The 21,171-nt window shown below is 41.0% G+C and overlaps 4 protein-coding genes across 6 annotated transcripts; 3 read left to right on the forward strand and 1 right to left on the reverse strand.

Moving 5' to 3' along the window:
• Window positions 1–6,221: 6,221 nt before the first annotated feature.
• Window positions 6,222–18,192, reverse strand: LOC115765595 (arrestin domain-containing protein 17). The gene is made up of 4 exons (XM_030709245.1): window positions 17,819–18,192; window positions 8,411–8,942; window positions 6,969–7,807; window positions 6,222–6,907 (listed from the first exon to the last, which is right to left on the reverse strand). The coding sequence occupies exons 1-4, from the start codon at window positions 17,931–17,933 to the stop codon at window positions 6,849–6,851; spliced, it is 1,545 nt and encodes a 514-aa protein (XP_030565105.1). The 5' UTR covers window positions 17,934–18,192; the 3' UTR covers window positions 6,222–6,848.
• On the forward strand, window positions 9,364–13,409 carry LOC115765594 (tetratricopeptide repeat protein 14 homolog). 2 transcript variants are annotated; one of them, XM_030709243.1, is made up of 7 exons: window positions 9,364–9,436; window positions 9,577–10,115; window positions 10,181–10,392; window positions 10,450–10,668; window positions 10,891–11,411; window positions 11,471–11,774; window positions 12,148–13,409. In XM_030709243.1, the coding sequence occupies exons 2-7, from the start codon at window positions 9,633–9,635 to the stop codon at window positions 13,226–13,228; spliced, it is 2,820 nt and encodes a 939-aa protein (XP_030565103.1). In that variant the 5' UTR covers window positions 9,364–9,436; window positions 9,577–9,632; the 3' UTR covers window positions 13,229–13,409. The 2 variants fall into 2 exon arrangements, with proteins under 2 accessions (XP_030565103.1, XP_030565104.1); XM_030709244.1 differs by lacking the exon at window positions 9,364–9,436 and having other exon boundaries at window positions 9,458–10,115.
• Window positions 14,410–16,597, forward strand: LOC115765596 (GTP:AMP phosphotransferase AK3, mitochondrial). Of its 2 annotated transcripts, none has more exons than XM_030709246.1 (2): window positions 14,410–14,504; window positions 15,479–16,597. In XM_030709246.1, exon 2 carries the CDS (start codon window positions 15,511–15,513, stop codon window positions 16,162–16,164), a length of 654 nt encoding a protein of 217 aa, XP_030565106.1. In that variant the 5' UTR covers window positions 14,410–14,504; window positions 15,479–15,510; the 3' UTR covers window positions 16,165–16,597. The 2 variants fall into 2 exon arrangements, with proteins under 2 accessions (XP_030565106.1, XP_030565107.1); XM_030709247.1 differs by having other exon boundaries at window positions 14,422–14,690.
• Window positions 18,193–18,346: 154 nt separating the features above from the next.
• LOC115765749 (arrestin domain-containing protein 1) lies at window positions 18,347–21,109 on the forward strand. Its single transcript, XM_030709411.1, has 4 exons — window positions 18,347–18,839; window positions 19,612–19,979; window positions 20,046–20,583; window positions 20,643–21,109. The coding sequence occupies exons 1-4, from the start codon at window positions 18,728–18,730 to the stop codon at window positions 21,017–21,019; spliced, it is 1,395 nt and encodes a 464-aa protein (XP_030565271.1). The 5' UTR covers window positions 18,347–18,727; the 3' UTR covers window positions 21,020–21,109.
• The last annotated feature ends 62 nt before the right edge of the window (window positions 21,110–21,171 follow it).

Here is a 21,171-nt window from a genome sequence, read left to right on the forward strand (position 1 = left end):
GAGGGCAAATCAAATTTTAGTATTGCCTGCGAAGTAATTATTTGCGTATAATTAAATTTAGGCGTTTTACTTTATGTAAGCCAAGTTTAAATCAAATATCAATGTTAAATCAAATAGCAAATGGTCATTTTTGCAAAAATGTTGCAAGTTCAACATATTTTTTATTTAATTAAAGTGAACAATTTTGAGACGCAACATTCATAAATTAAAGTCAATTTTAGCATGATTTATTATTTACGCAAAAACACACAAAGTATTCATTATACCCTGTAATTAAGTGATAATAACGACTATTTTTTTCGATATTTCGATATAAATCGTTCGGATTTCTAAAAAAAAATATAGGTCTTTCCCCGCATCCTTAAACTAGATCAGTCAAAAAATGTTTCAGCGCCCGGAAGTTTTTAATTTTAGTGATTGAAATAATTAAAAAAGGATTTTAAAAAGGATAAAATACGATTATTGATTTCCTTTTAAAGTTATTTTTGATTTTTGCACAACGATTATATTCGATATTAAAATTTGATGTTTATTTTGGACTTACATAATTTGTTTCGATTAAACTTTTCATATGTTCACTATCTAATAAAATGATTGCTTTTGTTTAGAATGAATAACTACCGAGTTTTTTAAATTAATAACATTTGCGCCACAACTAAATTTTAATCTAATTACAGGGTACATTTCCCAGTCGATTACACTCGCATTGCCCTCGAACGTATGCAAATCATGCATAAAACACCTTCATTAAATTTACTAGTGACATTGACATAAATACCACATATGTCCACATCAGAGGTGTTAATTTATATAAATGTGTTTGTTAGCCATCGTTTTTATATTCCTATACATTTTTGGTATGCCGCGACAAGCAGCCAATAATAATAATTATCAAGCAGCATTTAAGCATTTATTGGTTTGCTGCAACGTAATTTAATTATGTTGATTTTATGCATTAATTGCTGATTTTTTTTATTTACCAAAAAAAAAGAGTATTTATTTTTATTCAAACGATTCGAAATGCAAACAATTGCACGCTAAATGTTGAAAGCTTTTTTTAACATTTATCAGAGTTTGTTTATTGATTGAACAACCAATGCGCATATACTCCATTGCCAAAGTTTTTATGCAAAACTATGCTAGCTGCAAACATTTCTCAATCAAACCATATAAAAGCGAGCATATGCTTGTAAAACCGAATTCAAACACTCTTTAGATATCAATTTTCTTTTTGATAACAATTGTTAAATGTGTCTCTGAGATGACACTGAATCTTCCTAGTTAATCGACCAAAAGTTACCAGCTAATATTATTCACCCATTTTCTGATATTCTCCAATAAATCAATTCCATAAAAATTATCTAAAGCAATGTTACCTGCCAAGTAGGGTAGAAATTGAAACTCAAGCTTTCGGTATTTAAAAATTACGCATACGTATCGTGGCGCTTGCAGGCAAAGGAAAATAATCAAGCAGCATCAAAAAGCGAGGATTATATAATATGAAATATTTCCTCAACTATGCATAAATTGGTCGGTCTTCTGCTTAAGTTGGTCTGACAGTTGAGTATGGCATGTGCTTTGTTGTGGCCTATTGAAGGCCGGTCAGTGCTTTGGAATTTCTTGAAAACCCTATTGGCTTTGGTTATAAAATCATATGATAACCGCAAGCTTTTGCTGTGGCTTGTTCGCCAATACGGCCATAGCACAAGGCTCATCAATCAGGCCATTCCCCCGATCCCATAGCCAATTCACATGTAAGCCACTGCTGCTGCTGCATTTGAGCGCTGGCCGAATTCTTCACAAGCTGTGACGCAATTCGTGCGAACGTGTCTCTATAACAAAATTAACAGAAATTGCAACATATTGTTGCATGTGGTCGAATTAGGGGCAGCAGCACGGGCAGCTTGTCTGCGTGCGGTTCCAGAAGGTGGACGGCACGTGCGTATGTGGTCTGCACCACAACAAATTGCTAGAGAAATCAACGTGACGGTCAGCATTTGTGTCAAAAACTTATTTGCCAACTGCCAATAGCAACAAAGTGTGCATTAAATTGCAGATCTTATACCATAATAAAAACATATTTCGAGCAAAAATGTAAACATTTTAAGTACAAAAAATTTGGAATTCAGTTCACGTTTTTTCTATTCAGATTCTTAATGTAAATCAATGAAAGTAATCGAAGCCCAAGGCTTTTTTTTTTTTTTTAATTTTTACACTCATCATCTTTATCATCATATAAAGTTGTATAGATCTAAAGCTTTTTAAGAATACTATATGAGTCGATAAAAGCCCCAAATTTTAACTTAGTATAAGAATACAATTAACTATAATTAATTTTTAATTTATAAATAAATAGCTATTCAGAATTCGGTTAGCAGTGGTTATATGATGGACTGCCTAAGCACGTATAAATTATTATTATATTAATATATATTATATTATATTAATATTTTGAAAATTTATAATAAAATTATAAACTCAATATAAAATGCTGACCTTACACATATGACTATTAATTCATCATCCGAACTGTCAATTATGGTCATTCTATTTGTAATTTTCTGTCAGTGTAATCCACAGACAGAAACTTCAAATGCAATTTTTACACAATGCCGCACAGCTGGAGTTCCTTAACGACAACAACAACAACAACAACAACTCTAACAACGAAGAATATGTTTAATGAAGCGACTGCCTGAGAGCGAGCAACAACAATGACAAAAGGGTCGCAGTCTTTGGCAACTGTTGCCCGTCCAAATCGTGGACTGAGCCCGTTTCACGCCCATTCACACTGAAAGACTGCTAGGAACCGGGCTGCGGGGGCGTGGGGAGTCACCACATGTGACCAACAGCTGTGGCAGCAGTAGCTGCAAAGATGTGCTACCTCCCATTGAATATCATAGAGATAGAAATAGAAAAACGTACGTGCTAAAATTTGTGCGCTTGATTAAATTTGGAGTCGCAAAATGGTTGAAAGCCAAAAGGCGAGTCCGTGACCATTGGCAAGGCCACAAGTGTAAGCCAACCTGAAAGACAATCAGGCGCCAATTTAAAACCATTTTCACTGCGGGCAACCAGTCACTGTCCAGCAAGCCACCAGGCAGCCGGCACCACCTGCTGCGGCAGTCAGCTGAAACAGTTGCAGTAACTTCTGCTCGATTAGTTTTGATTTGGTTATTCGGCATTAGGCAATATGCTTTTTACTTTGCCCAATTTCATTCATTTTCCCCATTGTTGACTTCCCCTCGGCTCAAGCCCAAGACCAGGCCCAGGCAAATATACTAATTTTCAGCAAACCCCCCCCCCCCCCCTCCTCCACGTCAAACGAAACCAGCTGATTCTGCAGGCAGCTGGGGCATGTGCCGCCAATTCGTATACAAAGTTGTTCATGGTGTGCTTGCCACACGGAAATACCAAAGAAAACTTGCTGGTCACCCTCACAGGCCCACAGCTCATATTAACTTTTCTATATCAAGAACATGCGGATCTCATTGTAATTGGCATTGAGCTCTTAATACCGAAGAGCAGAGCTAAACTAACAAATGCGGGGTTTCGTCACTATATTATTGAAATTTCCAGAATTTAATTGACCAATTCCTTCTATGGCAACTATATGATATAGTGCTTCAATCTAGAGCAACAAGACAAAATCCATGACGATGGCTTAAAGACCGAGAGACTAGCTTGCCTGGAAACAGACAGCCGAGCATGGGTATATCGACTCGGTCATTGATACTGATCAAGAATTTATTTATTTATATTCTCATGAGAAACTCAATATTCTCTAAACATAAAAAAAATGTAGATCTGTTATTACCAATTTTAATTTATGCGCGTAAAGACAAGGCTGATGTCATACAAAAATAATTTTAATTTGAGCGCTGGCCTCTGGCTCAAACAATATTAAAGGCAAAGAATATATATGTTTATATTATCTTTGGCAAAGGCATGAAGCGCAAACTATTTAATATCTTAATAAATATGAAACAACAATTGTTCATTTTTGTATCTGACTCCACAAATCTCTTGGAACTCTCCTTTGCGAACAAGAATAAGAAAATATGTAATTATATATTTTAACGTTAATATCATATTACGGAAGTAAATCAATTTTCCTGATACGCGACAACTGAATACTTCAACAGAAAAAAAACTTAAGTCTACAATTATTATTAATTCTCTAAATTCAATTATAGTTAGGCATAACAATTAATGCTGGCTGGTCAGCTTTTACTTGCTTACTGTTCAGCCATATAGACATAAGTTACATTTTTATATTAATACCACATTTTGCTTCATGTGCGTGTTGCTGATCTTGCATCTGTTGGTCACACATGGCGTATACTCAACATCAGCTGGTGGCACGTTTTTAATCCCAAAATCAAATCACTAAATTGGTCGAATCTTACGTGGCATAAGTCACAAGTCCAACTGTTTCTTACCTTAAATGTTTGGCATGGAGCAACAAGGATTAAGACATTAAAGAGCTAGGCGGTTGGGCAGCCGGGTTGCTTGGGGAGCCCCAAGCCACAAAGGGGCCAGTTCACGTGCGTCAAGAGTCGCCCCTTAACACCTGTATAATTTGACATAAATACCAGAGCCAAGAGCTCGATCGTTTGTCGCGCGTGTTGTTGGTCCCTGAATAAGAGGTATTACACTTCCGTTAAATGTTGCTATTATTTAACAATTTTGTTTATGTATGCTGCCCATGCAGACACCCGCTTCTGCTGTAGCACTGCACCCTCGACTCTCTGCGCAAACATACCCTATAAAAAATATAATTTATGGTTACTAAGACTATGCTAAAGGTGTTGGGGGAAGGGAGAGAAAACTAAATTGTCGTCATTTCGTCGCCGTTGTTCCTCGAAACAAAAAGAGGGAAAACAATTACAGCTGACTTAACACTTCCGTTGCTTGTTGAAGAAAACCGCACACGTTTATCCTACACTCTGGCGCCGGGATAGGCAGAGAGGGGCGTGAACGCACTGCTCCTTCAAGCACTTGAAATTGTAATTTAACACGTACACGTAACAATACACCGTTTGTATTTCAGGTAACTACTTGCGTAGGTGGTCAGTTTTGAGCCGGGCGACACACACGACACAACGCCCCACCGACTTGTTGACCCGTTTGCGATGGGGCACATAAAGATTACAAATTTTGATTTGGGGCTTGCTGTGCACCAAGAAATTTTATAAAAATCAAATGTTAACCGATTGCTCGACCGGGATATACAAATACAAATTTCGCCAGGTATATAAGTTTTTATCAAGTCCACAATCCGTGTCAAATGAACAAAAAGGTTGAAGTTTAAAATGGATTCAGATTAGGGCTTGTTGTCGTTAAAAATTTTGCATGACTAAAATTTAACTAGAGTCCTCGTTGGATAAGTTACCTTAGTGGCCGAGTCGTGCAGAGACAAATCAACGAGAATGCCGGCTCGGATTCCAGGCTAGATGCTGTCAAGTATTAGCTGAAAGCCATTCTAAACATAACTATTTCAGAAAATTGTTGTTCCCAATAATTTTGTAACTATATAATACTACTTATAACAATATTCTTAGAGACTAGATATGCCATATTCCTCAGCTCAATAAATAAATTATAATTCATGTATGTAAACATTTTATTGGCGCCATTGCGTTCATAAATCAAATGTCAAAAAACTACAGCAATAAAAATATTCCAAAAATATTCGCTGAATAATTAATAAAGCACCTTAGCGAAATAATTGATGTTATGATTTGGCTTGTGCAACTTAGATATGAAAAGTATCGATCGATAAATTGGTTTTGCATATCGATTGTCGATCAGTGTACATTTCATTTCGAAAGCTTTTCGTTCAAAGCATTTCGAATTTGTTCACTTTAGCTGTGCGTATTCGAGTAAAATATATAAAAATAATTATTTAAATGTGGTGCAAATAACAAATATTTGTTGAAAATGGGCGATTGAATGGACTATAACAAACATTGACCCATCGATAAGTGTTAATTGTTGATTGTTTCGGTGACCTTTCAATAAATATTAAAGAAAATGAGGACTTTCAAAAAAGGTTTTTTTCAATTCAATGAAATGCACACACAGTTGGCTGTCATAAATAATATGGGATTAATAATTAATAGTTTTTTTAAAGCTGTCTCAACATATTTTTGGAAAAAAATTTAATTTGGTAAATTGCAAGACATTATATGTAAAAAAATAAAGTTTGTGCTTTACAGTATAATATTATAAAAAAATAAATTAAATTCTTTATGATTCTTCAGACAAATTCAGTTGACGATATTTGGGTAAATTTCGTTTAACTAATTTAAAATATTCGATTAAAATGGTTTAAATCTAGTCACGATTTATTTTAGAATATGAATAAGCCAATAAGCTAACTATTCGCTAGATATTGAACGTCTGTCGCTACCACGCCTTTTAAAAAGGTGCGAACACAAAATTGGCGTTAGTATAAACGAGTCTAATCAGCCACACAAAGGCAAGGTTTCTGCTGATCCATTTAGGCAAAATTACATTTGGATATCTTACGGGCTAATGCGAAACTTATCAATAAGTTAATTGATGAAACTATTTTACACATATATTTAATGCGCTGATTTACAATGACGCGTATTGTATATATGTGTTTGTTTTTGTGTGAAAATTTGATGGCATTGTTCGTTTCGTTACGATTTGCTCATTCGAGATACGTTTTGTAACATTTGTTTAAGATACACAACTCCAGATAATAGTTAATAGTTATGCTTGTAAGCACTCTAAAGTAAACCTGAAGCGTTTCTGGGCAAAGCTTAGGTATAACTGGGCGGCAATGAACTACATAGGGGCGTGGCAATGATTGCATCTCACTTGGGCGACTCCGGCGGTGCATTGGCGCTGCCAAAGAGCTCCTCGTAGGAGGGAGCTGCAATAGATTACAAAGTTTGAAATAAAATCCTAAACAAAAACTTTTAGAAAAAACTTACGCAAAGCCTGCGCGCCGCCGGTTTGGCGTGACTGCAGGTAAGATCCGGACGCTGCTGAGGTGGATGGCAATTGGCTATAGCCGCCGCCAGCTTGCGGCTGCGGTCCACCTGACGTAGCCGGCGGAGGCGTCAGAGCAAGCAGCGTGTACTGCGGCGATTCGGGCAATGGATACGGTGGTAAGTGTGGCGGTGGATAGGACTGCACCATCAGTGGGCTGGATGAATAAGGCATGTAGGGCACATTCGAGCTGCTGCGCAAGCTAGCACGAGCCGAGGGGCTTCCGAACTGCGAAGATTGCGAGCCAGATGTGTAGGACAACTCGACGCCACCAACTGCTGGACTCAGCGTTGAATCCGATGTGGTGGAGTTCAGGGAACTGCATTCGCTGTATACCGATGAATGCGATGGCGAGCCAATGGAAGAGTCTAGCGTTGGATACACAGACAAAGCAGCAGTCGGCTCAAAGGGATTGCCTGGTGTGACAGCAGCGTCGTCCGGACCTGGTGGCCCGTCGTCGGGACGCGGTGGCAGCGATGGACGCACGGAGCCCAGTCTGGCAGACACATCCTGCGAATACACCTTGAAAGGCAAGTTAAGCACCAAATTTTTAAAGAAGCCGCGCAGCACAGCCTCAACACGCAGCTCATAGGCTATGGTTATAACGCCACTGTACTGCTCATCCGTAGGCTGTGCCGTGTCCGGCATGAGCAGCTCGTGGGCAAAGCTGCGCTCACTTTTCTTGGCGACCGCGCCCGTCTCCTTGTTGGCAATCGCGATGCACTCGACCTTTTGCACGCGCAATGGCACGTGGCTGTAGTAGGTGACGTACTGCAAAATGCTGTAGAAGAGGATTCAAATCTTGTTATTAGCATGGGGTGAAAGCGGAGTATGTGCTGTAAAGGATTGGGTGTTGGGTTCCGGGCCAGTTCGATTCTCTAGTTTGTATGTTTGTGACAGCATCGCGACGCTGGTCAAAGGTAATCTTTCTGCCGGGTGTTCCCCCGACTTAAAAAATCGCTTTCAAATTATTTGTAAACTTTTTTTCCTATTTGTTTACCATGCACATTGCATTCAAAAATGGTTAAAGCAGCGTTAACTGATTTTGTGCATATATATGAAAAGGGCAGAAAAAAATGTCTCCGACGCCACAAAGTAAATACGTATCCCTTGTTCAAGACGGCGAGCCAAGTCGTGCATGAGTATTCGTCCTTTCATCTGCATGGGTCGATAAATACCTCCCCACATACCCCACAAAATTGAACATAGGTTTTTTTAAGGGAAAGCCCTGAACCCTCAAAATTGCATATTGTGATCGGACTAAAGACATCGAGAATCCATTTACCATTTTTGTGGATATATATATATGTTTGCAAATACAAATCTAGCTTAACAACATATTTAACTGGACGTTAACTTAGACAGCCACATGGCCAGCACTTACTTGAAGCGCAGCTTCTCCACATTCGTTGTGCTGTTGTTCATGACGGTAACACAAATGCGCAACGGTTCACCTCGCACGGCGAAGTCCTCGGGCAGCAGGGCCAACATGGTAATGGGTCGTGTACCAAACAGGCTAATTGTCTTGGTGATTTGCTTCTCCAGCGGAGTGGGATTGCTGCGATATGTCGATGGCAGGGGCATATTCTTTACCACTGAAAATGGTATGGTGTGGCGCTCGTCGAAGGTCCAGGGTCTTTGTATGAGTACACGCATCTTGTACTTAATGCTGCCATAGCTGCCCCGGAAACTCGAAGGCAGCTGACGGCCCAGTGCCACATTGAAGTTAAAAGTGTGCTCGCCGGGCGACAATTCCAGGCCGCGCGGCTCGAATTCGGGAAGCGGAGTTTCACTATGCTCGTAAATCTCTTTGCTGGTGTAAAATAAGCTGCGCGTGTACTCATTGTTGTTGGAATTTTTGCGCAAGATTTCCATCCATTTGCATTTGCCTTTGCCAGTTACCTGAATTTTAATTGCTTTAAGGAAAATAAAAATTAATTTACTAAACTTTTTTTTTAAATTTAAACAGTTTCAAAAGCGCCGTCTATCGTGTTATTCGAGAACTACTTAGCTATCAGACAGCGTTGCCAACTAGTGACAATGCACTCGGCCTCATGGTTCGCGTCTTGACTTAATTCACACAAAACAAAGTGCTCTGCTCCTAACCGTAACATTTTTGTACTATAAACATAACATTTAGTTTGTAGTTTTATATATTTTAAATTTAAAATTGTATATTCAATGATGCTTATTCAATGAAACAATTGGCAGTGCCTTTCGTTATAGCATTTCAATTTCTGCAACTGTAATCGCAAAGGCGTAGCTGCCCACAAAATATCGATAACCTTCTGTATGTGTCTTTCAAAATACCAGAGTTGCCACGTGTTTACTGAACAGAAAACACGATTTTCTTCGGGCATTGGAATAAAATATATGAAGGCATTTAATTGTATTATCTGAGTTTAAGCAGGCAAGTTACTGTAAAAAATCAATCAATTAACTTGTTCACTCACTTAGCTGCAACACAGGCAAATGCATTTTATTCAGCTATGGGCGAGCCGCAAACATTGTCATGCGTTTCTCTTTTTCTTTATTTTTTTCGCACTTCAGGACGCCGACCAGTGAAAATTGTAATGGAGTAGAAATTGCAACAGTCCGCTGCGAATATGAATGCCAATTATATATCACGCGCACTCTGCTATCATGGCCAGCCATTGCAGAAAATCTGGGACGATGAGCGCGGCATTGAGGACTTGCGCCGCCTAAATCTGACGCAGCCCGACTACAGTGTGTACCTGGAGCGGCAGAAGTATTTTACATTTCAGGAGCGTGCCAAGCGCTTGAAGATTCATCAGTTTCTGGCACGTAAAGCATTGGATTTGTATGACCGGCAGTTGGTGGGCAATGTGATGGAGGAATCATGGCTAACACAAATGAGCAACTGCATCGCACAGCAGCCACCGCTTGAGTTTTATTTGAATGTAAAGGACAAACGCAAGGCCTGGGCATATCGCATAAGCGCACTCAAGCAGGGCGACATCGTGTTTGCCTCTGTGCAAAAGGTAATGGCCAATGCGAACCGTATTATGGTCAAGCCCTTGTGCACAGGAGAACCATTGCACTTCTATCTGGCCGATATGCCCATTAAGGTTGGTTTTCAATATGCCGGTCCCTTCTCCAACTTAATTTATTTAATATTATATATTTTTTTCAGGCCATCATTATGCAGGACCATTGGGGTCCACTACCGCTGGACAAACAGGGCAATCCCCGTTCATTTGCAATAAATGATTTCCTACGCTGTGAAGTGTGCAACGTATCTGCGGATGTGGAGCGCATGACTTTGGGCATGTTGGGTGTGTACAATAAAACGCCAGATCTGCAACTGGGCCTATGTGATCTCTCGGCACTTCCCAATTACTATCGGTATGTGGATTGTTCACGTGCAAAATAGTCTTTCCATTATAACACATGTGCGCTTAGTCAAATACATAATCAGGAGCCATCGAGTGCACCACATTATGAGGATCAGTTGAATGCAGCGCTGGAATTTGAAAATCCCAACTATGATGTACTATTTCAGCTCAATGGACTGCAGCCCAACGAGAATCTGACATTGATGAGCAATATCAAAGTGGGCTTTCCCGAGGCTGAATATGCTCTCGAGTTGCGCCAGAAACAGGCCTCACAATGGGCATTCCGGTAAGTGTTATAATTTCAAATCACGGCTGGTCGCAAAGTGCGCTGATAAGCAAGGTTATATGGACACTATTTTGAATGGTTCACTGATAATGCGAGCAGTAGCGACCAGCCGTGAGTTGAAGCATTTTAGTAGCGAGAACATGCATCAAAATATGTATGTATAATTGTCCATATATCCATTGCATACACCCACACACGTACGCAAATTATTTCTAAAATCAGCTCCGTAGCTGATGGCATTGAGCACTTTAAGAATGGCCAACAAGTAGAGGCCTTTCAATGCCTAAACAAGGCCCTAAACATTGATCCGCGCAATGTCGAGGGTTTGGTGGCGCGCGGGGCGCTATACGCGAATCGGGGCAGTTTCTTGAAGGGTCTGAAAGACTTTGAAAAGGCGCTAATGTTGAATAAGTACCATGTGAATGCGCGTAAATATATGGGCGAAACCCTGGTGGCACTCGGACGCAGCTATGAGGAGGAGAATCGCATTCCGGATGCTATCAAGGCCTACAGCGATTGCCTGAACCTATTGCCACAGCATGAACAGGCACGCATCTCGTTGGATGCACTGCAGCAACAGCGATCAGCAACACTTGGCAACATTTCCAATCTCAGGCCCATACAGCATGGGGCCGAGCTGCTCAATTTGCCCAACGCTGCTGGCGCTGCCATCACCATTGGCTCCTCGGACGATTCCAGCTCATCAAGTGCCAGTGACAACGACAATGACAGCGAGGAGCAGCGTAAGTGTCAGCCTAACACGTGACTGAATTTACCACAACCAACCTATTGTACATTTTAGCCGGCAAATCGCGCTCCAGGGACGTTCATTTGCCCATAGAGCGGAACAAGCACGCCGTTAGCGACGCCCTATCAGCCAACGAGTTCAAACTGGACGATGATGAGACCATGAGCAGTGTTCGTCGGCTGTTGCGCGAGGCCAGCAAGCACAAGAAATCCAAAAAGCGAGGAAAAAAGAAGAAGGACAAAGATCGCAAGGACCTCAAGAAATCCAAATCAAAGTCGGCGGATGAAGTTGATACAATGACAAGCACAGAGGCTGCACTCGAAATGCTCAAGAAAATTGACTATGCGGAGGCGTTCAGGTAACTGCGTGTATCTCATGTTAAGCGGGTCAAAACCTTGATCATAAAAAGATGACTGGCACACCTGTTGCTACTACCTTCATATATTGTATATTGGATTCCTTCATCGTTCATTAACCTGAACGTCTTCCTCCTTTGGATATGCATATATATATATATTTTTGAGCCAGTCACAGCCAGTCACTGAACACTGTAATTTTCCTAGTTATGATCTGGGCCCATTGACCCGCTTTAAGTGCCCGCAATCAAATTGATTTTATCCTTGCGCTCATCCATGCATGAAGTATTAATCGGAATAATAAGTATGCTAAGTGAGTTGCTTGTGTTTTTTGTGCACATTTTACACGTTTCCTTTTTGCTAAAACCTTTGCAGACTCATGAGTAGCAGCAGCAGTGATGCCCAGCTCAAGGCCCAGCTGCAAAACTATTTTAAGAGTAGGGAACGCTCGGAAACACCCCCGCCGCCGCCACCGCCTGCACCCACCACAATGCGGAAACATCCATCGGCAATTGATTACAGTTTAATGATGGGACCAAGCACTTCGAAATATGCTGCCGCTGCGGCAAATGTGGATGATGAGCAGCCGCCGCCGGCGCCCAAGTTTCACATTCATCAGCATCAGCAACTGCAGCAACTGGAGCAACAACAGCAGAAGCTCTCATTTCAAATTAAGAAGCGTCCGCTGCAAATGGATAAATTTGGATTGCTGCGCTTGGCCACGCCACTCAGCTCGCATTCGCACAGTCGCAGCCGCAGTCGCTCGCCTAGACGACGCAGTCGAAGCCGCTCCCGCGACAGACGCTCTTTGCGACGGCGTGGTGGCAGCTCGCGTTCTCGCAGCAGGAGCAGGAGCCGCTCGCGTTACTCAAGATCTAGAAGACGACGCACACCTAGCCGTAGCCGTAGTCGTAGAAGCAGTCGCAGTCGAAGTTACTCGCCTTCACGTTATGGAGGAGGGAGATCACGCTTTAGAGGGGGGCGTGGACATAAGCAACGCTTTGGAAATCGTCGTACCCGCTCACGTTCCTTTGGCCGAGGACGTCGCACGCCGTCGCCGTTTGTGCCTCGACGCACACCCTCGCCATTTGTACCCCGACGCACACCATCCCCATTTGTGCCTCGACGGACGCCTTCACCGGCCACTCGCTATCGACGAACTCGCTCACGTTCACGCAGCTTTAGTCCTGGGCGATATCATTCGAAGCGATTCACGCCGCGCGGACGTGGACGCGGTCGTGGACGGTTTCAGAATCGTTGGAACTTTGACAGCCGTCATAACGGCAGGCGTTCGGGTCCCGAACGGAGTGTGAGCCCGCCTGGTGATGGACCCACCATCGAAGAGGTAGACGAAATGATCAAAGAGGCACAAAAGGAGCGCAAGCAAGGCATCATTGAGAGCGATAAGGATATACTTAAAAAGAAAACAACAAACGCCCCCAGTGACAGCGGTTAGAATTTAAGTATAGGTTCATACAGCGTTAAGTTTCCCTTTATACGTAGCTCTATGTGTACTTGATAAACACTCAAAATGTAATTAATATCTGATAGACCCCATTAACACAAACATGGACACCAAAATAAAGATGCTTACGAAGCAATTTGCATGATCTGCATGCATTACAGATAAAGAAATCTTTTTTCATAACCGTCAATAAATGTTTAAAAAAAAAATGTTTTTGAAAATTCATGAGAATGTATATCTTACGCCAGATATAAAAACCAAAACCCAATTTTTGAACGTGTTTCAAGTTATAATTTTTATATCAGCAAAGGTAAGCAACATTTTATAAACGATAAAAACATTTTAAATTCAAGTCTTTATTGAATGCACAGCCAACTAAGTTTTCTATAAAGCAAATAATAAAATAAGATATTTTTCAGAATGCATATAGCACTGGACGCTCGGGAATGAAAATTTAGACCTGTCCAGAAATTAAAAACTGAATTTTAAATGCCTTAAAATTAAAATTTTACTTTTGACAGCATTTTATATATTTTTTTTTTCGATTAGGTTAATTAAATTTTGTTTAAATTGTACGCTGGAACGGACGATTTGCGAGCGCCCAATTTATTGAAATCCTCAAAATAATCGATAATTTTGGTATCGAACGAACAATTATTATCGATAAAGTTGCAATGGTTTTAAACCTCATATGGCAACTTGCAATTGGCAAACATGTTTACAAATTCGTAAAACATTTCGCATGTAATTATAAGGAACACCAATATATACCCCTTTGGGCATTTGTTTTCAGGGTATATCCCAGAATCGCTACCGATATCAACAGTTGATACAGTTTGTTGTTTTCATAGCCAATGGCTCCTTACTAACATGTACAGATGTATGCATTTCTATTTATTTAAGAAATGCGTGCTTCGTTCCTCTCACGAACAATTACAGCCACAACAAACAAATCGAGATTGCGCAAACCGGCTATTCACAATAGTGGGCGCTCTCTTACGCACCCGTATGTGTATGGGCCCACACAAAACAAAGAGCGCGAGAGTGCTTACAGCTGTATTGGTGCGCCACACTTGGCGCTGAAAATCGTACGAGCAGCGGGCATAAAAAGTCTGGACGCTAAACGAAGTTCAAACTGAGTCCGAGATAAAGCGTGTTACCCCCGTCCGCATTCAGTTGATATTTGCCTGCCGGCAGCAGCAGAAGCAGCTTTGGAGCTCACATCAGGGGGGAATATGTGCGTCTGATTGTGTGCCTATGTTTCTGTGTGAGTGTGTGTGTGTGTGTACATATATATGTTCGCGCACAAGACTTTGATTTAGAATAATAAACGCGACAAGTTATTGTAATTAGTACGTGAGCTTAAATTATAATCGAATAAACACGCGTAACAGGTAGCGAAATATATATTTAGCGAATATTATATCACAATAAATATAAAAAGAATAATTGGGTAAGTAAGATACGGAAGCATCGTTCTGTTGGCACTATAAATTTACATAATGCATAATGCAGCGCACATTCGTTCAATACGAAACAACGGGAACAGTAAACTACGCAATGCAAGAAAATCGCGAATGCGAACGAAAAGTGCAGAGAAAAACAACACGCGGCGACATTGGCTTTTGTTTGGACTTTGAACGATAAGAGCGCACCCACCACAACAACAGCTAAACACAACAAAAGCAATAACTACACAAAGACAAAGAACTTGAAAAAAAGCCATGCTTGTGGTTGTTGTTGTTGTTGTTGTTGTTGGCTGCGCTACATTGTTGTTGCCATGTTGAGCTTATGTCCATTCAAAGGCCATGTGCCTTAACAGGCAGTGAATGAAAATAAAGATTACCACGTTTACGAATTATAATCGCTTGCTAGATAAAAATAGTTGAGCGTTATCTCAAAGCCGAAAGTATATTAAATATTGGAGGCAGCCAATTTAGCAGAACAATCAATTAACATGAAATATAAACGAAAAACTTATACAAAAATATTTTCCTAATGTATCACTGCCGACTCAGATAACAAGTTACTCAGAATTTTGAAACACTTTTACGTTTTGGAAAGGGAGTTACAGCTAGCTTTAAGCATTCGTTGACTTTCTTTGTAGATGTCGCTTATAACCACATTCTCAATAATTGCCTTAGCAACAGAAAAGAAAATAATTTGAGACTGTTAGCATGTTATCAAAATAGACAAATAATCACAAAACTTAACTCATATTTCTTTTCATATCTCTTGCAGCGTAAATTCAACAAAAATACCATATAATCATAATGTATACGAAAATCTTTCGTGCTGTGATAATCGGAGCTCCTGGCTCAGGAAAAGGCACCATATCGGATCGCATTGTCAAGACTTTTGGCTTTCTGCACATCTCCTCGGGCGACATTCTCCGCCAAAATATTATCAACAACACGGATTTGGGCAAAAAGGCACAACGGTATATTGCCTCCGGCCAACTGGTGCCCGATGAGATAGTGACTAAGACAATGCTGGCCCGTATCACGGAGGTTGGCAACAAGTCCTACATTCTGGATGGTTTTCCACGCAACAGTGCCCAAGCGGACATTCTGTCGGCGCGTGAGCAAATCGATGCTGTTATCAATTTAGACATTCCACATGATGTAATCATCGAGCGTGTAAAGCATCGCTGGATACACGCACCATCCGGACGTGTGTACAATATCGGCTTCAATGATCCCCAGGTGGCCGGCAAAGATGATGTGACGGGCGAACAGCTGACCCAACGCGAGGATGACAAGCCTGAGGTGGTCTCCAAACGTTTGCAGCTCTACGATGAGCTGATGGGCCCAGTGTTGGCCTGGTATGCGAAACGTGGTCTGGTAACCAGTTTCAAAGGACGCGAAACCAAAGAAATTTGGCCTCGTGTCGAGCGCTTTCTTAAGGACAAAGTAAACAAGGGATAAGAGGGTGGTATTATGGCAAACAGAGAAAAACAGTTCAATATTGTGCACAAATTTTTGTTTCTTATAAATAGGCAGCTGTTGCTAACGAGGAGTAAGATGTGTTCAATTAAGGCCTAACATATATATTAGATATATATTGTGCGTAGTGGGGTGGGGCCAATGGGGGGTTTTACGGTTCATTGTAACTAATTAAATGTAATTGCGAAGCCTTATAAACTACAAACGAATCAAAAGAGTAAAATGTGTCCAAATGTATTTGTCTTTTGCCATACATGTGTATTCACTGATAATGTGCTACAACCATCAAAAACATTCCCCTAATAAAAATGTTTTGTTTTGATATGAATATTATATATACATATACATATATGTACTTGTATAAACTCTTCCAAGTAGGTGCTCTGATAATAAATCGTTTTTTTTTTATGTTTTATATTACCTATTGATAACGTACTTGCTGATTTTAACATGGAGCGATAAATGATATGGCGAAAACCATATTAAAGCTACGTAACACAAAACACTTGATGTAGAACAACAGATTTTACGCTCTATGGCTTCCCATATGCAGCAAACTCATATGCCCCGCTTGTTGGTGTGTAGGGCACAACAGCTGTGTTGAGTGGCGCTCACGAGGTTCTCTCTTACGCACACATACCCAAAATCGTTTAGTCAAATAGAATTAATGAGATAATGAAGTTTAGTAAACAGAAGGACGCCACATTGTTCTCTCTTTCATTCCCTTTCTGTAGGCGTCTTAACTCACAGAAACTACGATATGCAGGTGTTTGTTTTGATTTTGAAACTCTGTAAGTGTAAGCAAAGGAATGCAGTGTAGCAACTGATGAAAATAAATACGAGATTTATACTTATCTAATAACCGGCTGTTTTTCTCAAATGTAGTACAAAGCAGCTACTAAATATTGTGCATTGATAATAAACCTATTTATTTTAATATAGGCTACGGCTTATATGAATTGTAACAACAATAGTATATTTTAATATTTATTGTTGTATATCGCGTGTTAAAAAGAATGATGGTCGACTCTTTCCAATTATTAAAATCTTCTCTATTGACATTGTCAATTGACATTAATAGCGAGAGCGATGCAGTATGTGTTCACTATTTTCTAGACAGTACTGTATTGAGAGCAAAGCTCTCTTTGTGCTTCAGCCAATATTACGGCATTTTTAGTACATACACACGCACGCACAGAGGGAGTACGCGTACTCGCACACTACACCTGCACCCTGCTCGCCGCTATCTAAATGAACCCGCGCGTAGTATTTCCTGAATCAAATGACCCCACAAAAAAAGAAGAGCAATTACCAAATGCAAGCAATTGAGCACTTATCGATGAACAACACCAAATTTAAAGAATGCAGAATCGAAATCTCGCATAAACCAAGAGAAACTAAACGTAACAAAATGGCTACGGCTGCAGAGCTTTGTTTATACTGTTGTTGTCGTTGTTAAACATCTTCTTTGTTTATGCCAATGCGGCCATAACGAAACCACGATGACAATGGGTACAACAAAATCAGAAAACTTCACTACTGACCGCAAATTGTGGTCTGGCAGGGCCTGACTCACTCATGATGCAAGCTCTGGTTGTGAAATAACAAATAATAACAAGAATAATTACAATTTTACCTCTTATTTTGGTACGCTTGTTGAGATTCATCCAAATCTCGCCGCGTATGACCTGCCCGGCATAGAAAATACGTTCTGGATTGTCCAGTCGAATGCATAGTCGTTCGCTTTCCATGCTGCTGCTCTCATTAAATACTCATCCAAAAATAACATATAAAACGCCACATTTGAGCGGCCGCTTTGGTATCACTGTGCAGAAATACAACTACAACTTTGCACACTTTTAATCAGACAGAGCATGAATTGAGTCTTACACTTTAACTGATAATATGTAGCGGGATGTTAATTACATTTGCGCGCACTCAGGTCTTTTTAAATTAGATCAACTACGGCAAATATTTTTAATAATTCATGAAAAGTAACTAGAAACGTTGTTGCTTTTGTTTTAGCTTGCCACACGATAACGATAAGCGATAACTTTTACAAATCAGCTGGCGCTAAACATAAAACGGTGTTGCCACCTGGCTTGCAGTTGACGCGCTGAAAGTTTACATTTAAAAACGCGATAAGCATCACATTATTCAAAAGAAACATTTTATTGCTATAATTTGCACAATACCAAATAAAAATGATCAATTGGTTGCAGGGCTGTATTTTTGTAAGCAGGTACTTCCCCGATTATTCGACAAGAAGTAGACGCCACGCACAGAAACGCACAGAGCGCATTGCCGAAGAGCATATGAGAATTTATTAATCGGATTCTGCTTCAGTATTAATTTGTTGCTTGTCGCGTCCAGTGGTCGTGGACGCATGAGTTGGTCGTTGTGTCCTCACCTCGTGTGTGTTCCGCGTTGCCTGCCACAGTCAACAAAATAAAGATACCACATATCCTGACACTGCCTGTCACCAAGGTCCATTTACATACATATATACGTATATCTACACAGCCCAATAACGTCTACCCAAAAGATGAGCAGCAAGGTGAATTTTAGCTTCGATAGTATCTTGGGCGTCTACTACGCTGGCCAGGTAGTATCCGGCACAGCAGAGCTTATCACAGAGCGCCCAAAAACCATACGCTGTAAGTGTGTATTAGCCCAAGACGTAAATCATATTTCGTTGTGGCTGTGGATGGCATGACGTCATGGTGTTCCCTTCCTCATCCAATTCCATTGCGAATAGAAATTCTCTGGGCTTGGGGCAGACGCTTCATTAGTATTCGAGCCGTCATTGTTGTTGTTGTTGTCGTTGTTGTTGCTGCTGCCGTTGTTATGTATTTCTTTTGTTATTGTGCCGGTGGCTAATGCTCATATATGTGAATATGTATATGTTTATATGCATATACAGACATTCATATATTCGCTGTCGGCTATTTGATATTGTAGCGAGAGTAAAGAAACTAGTTTTTCTTCGAATTATACAGCTGCTATTTGTTATGAATATTGGGCATTAAAGTTAGGCTTGTGCTTTACTTTGATTTGTAAACGAACAATTTACTTTTGATTTGAAATTTGAAAATGAAATAACATCAGCCTAGAGCTTTAGAACAACAACAAAATGGGTACTTTTAGGTTTTCGATTTTTTTTTGTGGCTGTCTTAAATTAACTTGAAAGACGCATAATTATGCTTTAAACTGGTTTTATAATGGTCCGCAAATAGAATATGATTCTATAAAAAGTCAGGGCCATGTCAAATAAATTCGAATTAAGCACAATTGAACTTGGCTGAAACGCAGCTTGATCCGTAGACTGCCCACATGGCATGCAGCTTAATAACATTACAATTAAATTAAGCCAATTACTCTCAAGCCACCATCTGCTCTCTCCCTTTCACTCTTCCTGTTCCCATACAGCCATATATATAACCGTGAATGGTTTTGTGGAGACGCGCTGGCAGGAAAGCGTCGAAAAACCCGGCGCCGATGGCAAACTAGTTAAAACTCTAGAGACGCACACCGCCACTGAGATCTACTATAGCAGCGATAAGTATGTGTATGGACAGAGCGGTGGGTCGCAGCTGGAGCTGCCCCAGGGCAAGTATGTGTTCCCCTTTCAAAGCAGCATACCGCCCCAGGCGCCCACATCTTTTAACGGCACGCATGGACAGGTAAAGCACGAGGTGACCTTGACTATAGATCGAGCCGTGCGATATAATAATATATTCAAACAATGCTTTACGGTTATACTGCCGAACGATTTGAACGTGAAGCGGGAGCATTTGGTAGGTCGAACATCGGATTTCAAATACTATTGGAATAAACTAATCATTACCTTATTTTATGCTCAGCAACCCCTGAAGCGTATTGAGGAGAAAACCTTCTGGTGGGGCTCAATATTCGGCGGTAATAAGCCAATGGTCATGGATGTGAGCACCTCCTACGGCGCCTATGTGCCTGGCCAGAAAATACAGTTCCACATTGTGCTAGACAATCAGTCAGATGTGCAGTGCCAGGATGTGAAAGTGCGTCTGTTCAAGAATGTCACCTATCGCGGCAAAGCTGGTGATAAGGAGCAGCTTAAAACTACGGAGGCGCGTATAGCCGACAAGCACTGTGGTGAGGTGGATAAACATAATAAGGCGCAATTTGATGAGTACCTACTGGTGCCGCCCACAACACCAACAACACTGAGCGAGCGAGATCCTATTCGGGTTAGCTACACGCTTCGTTTCATAGCCAAAACATTCCGTTTGCATGGCGGCGGGGATTTGGTGGTAGAATTTCCGCTGGTCATTGGCACAGTGCCATTGATAGGCAGCGCTGACGATAAGGGTCCCGGGCAGAAGCTGCAGGCACCGACCACAAATGGCAGCTATCAATCTTTGCGTAAGCGACATCTAAGTTATCTATTAGCCTGTGTTTAGGGCATTTTTTTATACCCGCAGCTCCACCAAATTTTCAAGAGGATGTGTGCACTGAGCACTTTGAGTCCAATACGTTTAAGCCACGTTATCCGGTCTACTTGTTCAATGGGCAGCCTGCAAGTGCCAATGGAGCCAAATCACCTGTACCCAGTCTTTATCCGAAAGCCGAGGACACATCGCCAGCAGCTCCAGTGCATTACACACCAAATCCAGTGTCGCCAGTTGCAAAACCGACGACAGTTCCAGCTCACAAGACGCCACCGTATCCTGTGCAATCGCACGCAGCTGCACCTGCTGGTGGCAACAACTTTGAAGTGCTCGGCTTTAGCATACCCCCGGGCTATCAGCCTTCGCCGAGCGCACCTGCTGATGCCTCTGGCAATATAGGCTGGAAATAGTTATATACATATATTCTGTATTATATATTATTTTGTATAAGCACTTTGGATATAGTTCGGATTAATATTGTCGCGCGCACGTCCGGTGGCAACGCCAAAATAAATATATCGATATATCGTTAAAAAAGCGCTGGCAGTTTACTTTTTCAGCT

Source organism: Drosophila novamexicana, unplaced genomic scaffold (genome assembly GCF_003285875.2).
Source record: "Drosophila novamexicana strain 15010-1031.04,08,12 unplaced genomic scaffold, DnovRS2.1 tig00000986-arrow-arrow-pilon, whole genome shotgun sequence".
NCBI classification, from domain to species: domain Eukaryota; kingdom Metazoa; phylum Arthropoda; class Insecta; order Diptera; family Drosophilidae; genus Drosophila; species Drosophila novamexicana.

Coding starts and splice junctions, on each gene's coding strand:
- LOC115765594 (XM_030709243.1), top strand. CDS start 9,633: ATGAATGCCAATTATATATCACGCGCACTCTGCTATCATGGCCAGCCA. Junction 10,393..10,449: donor GCACTTCCCAATTACTATCG/GTATGTGGATTG, acceptor ATGTGCGCTTAG/TCAAATACATAATCAGGAGC. Junction 11,775..12,147: donor GACTATGCGGAGGCGTTCAG/GTAACTGCGTGT, acceptor AAACCTTTGCAG/ACTCATGAGTAGCAGCAGCA.
- LOC115765596 (XM_030709246.1), top strand. CDS start 15,511: ATGTATACGAAAATCTTTCGTGCTGTGATAATCGGAGCTCCTGGCTCA.
- LOC115765595 (XM_030709245.1), bottom strand. CDS start 17,933: ATGGAAAGCGAACGACTATGCATTCGACTGGACAATCCAGAACGTATT. Junction 8,943..17,818: donor CAAGCGTACCAAAATAAGAG/GTAAAATTGTAA, acceptor TTTTCCTTAAAG/CAATTAAAATTCAGGTAACT. Junction 6,908..6,968: donor CGGCGGCGCGCAGGCTTTGC/GTAAGTTTTTTC, acceptor AATCTATTGCAG/CTCCCTCCTACGAGGAGCTC.
- LOC115765749 (XM_030709411.1), top strand. CDS start 18,728: ATGAGCAGCAAGGTGAATTTTAGCTTCGATAGTATCTTGGGCGTCTAC. Junction 18,840..19,611: donor GCGCCCAAAAACCATACGCT/GTAAGTGTGTAT, acceptor GTTCCCATACAG/CCATATATATAACCGTGAAT. Junction 20,584..20,642: donor TGGCAGCTATCAATCTTTGC/GTAAGCGACATC, acceptor TTATACCCGCAG/CTCCACCAAATTTTCAAGAG.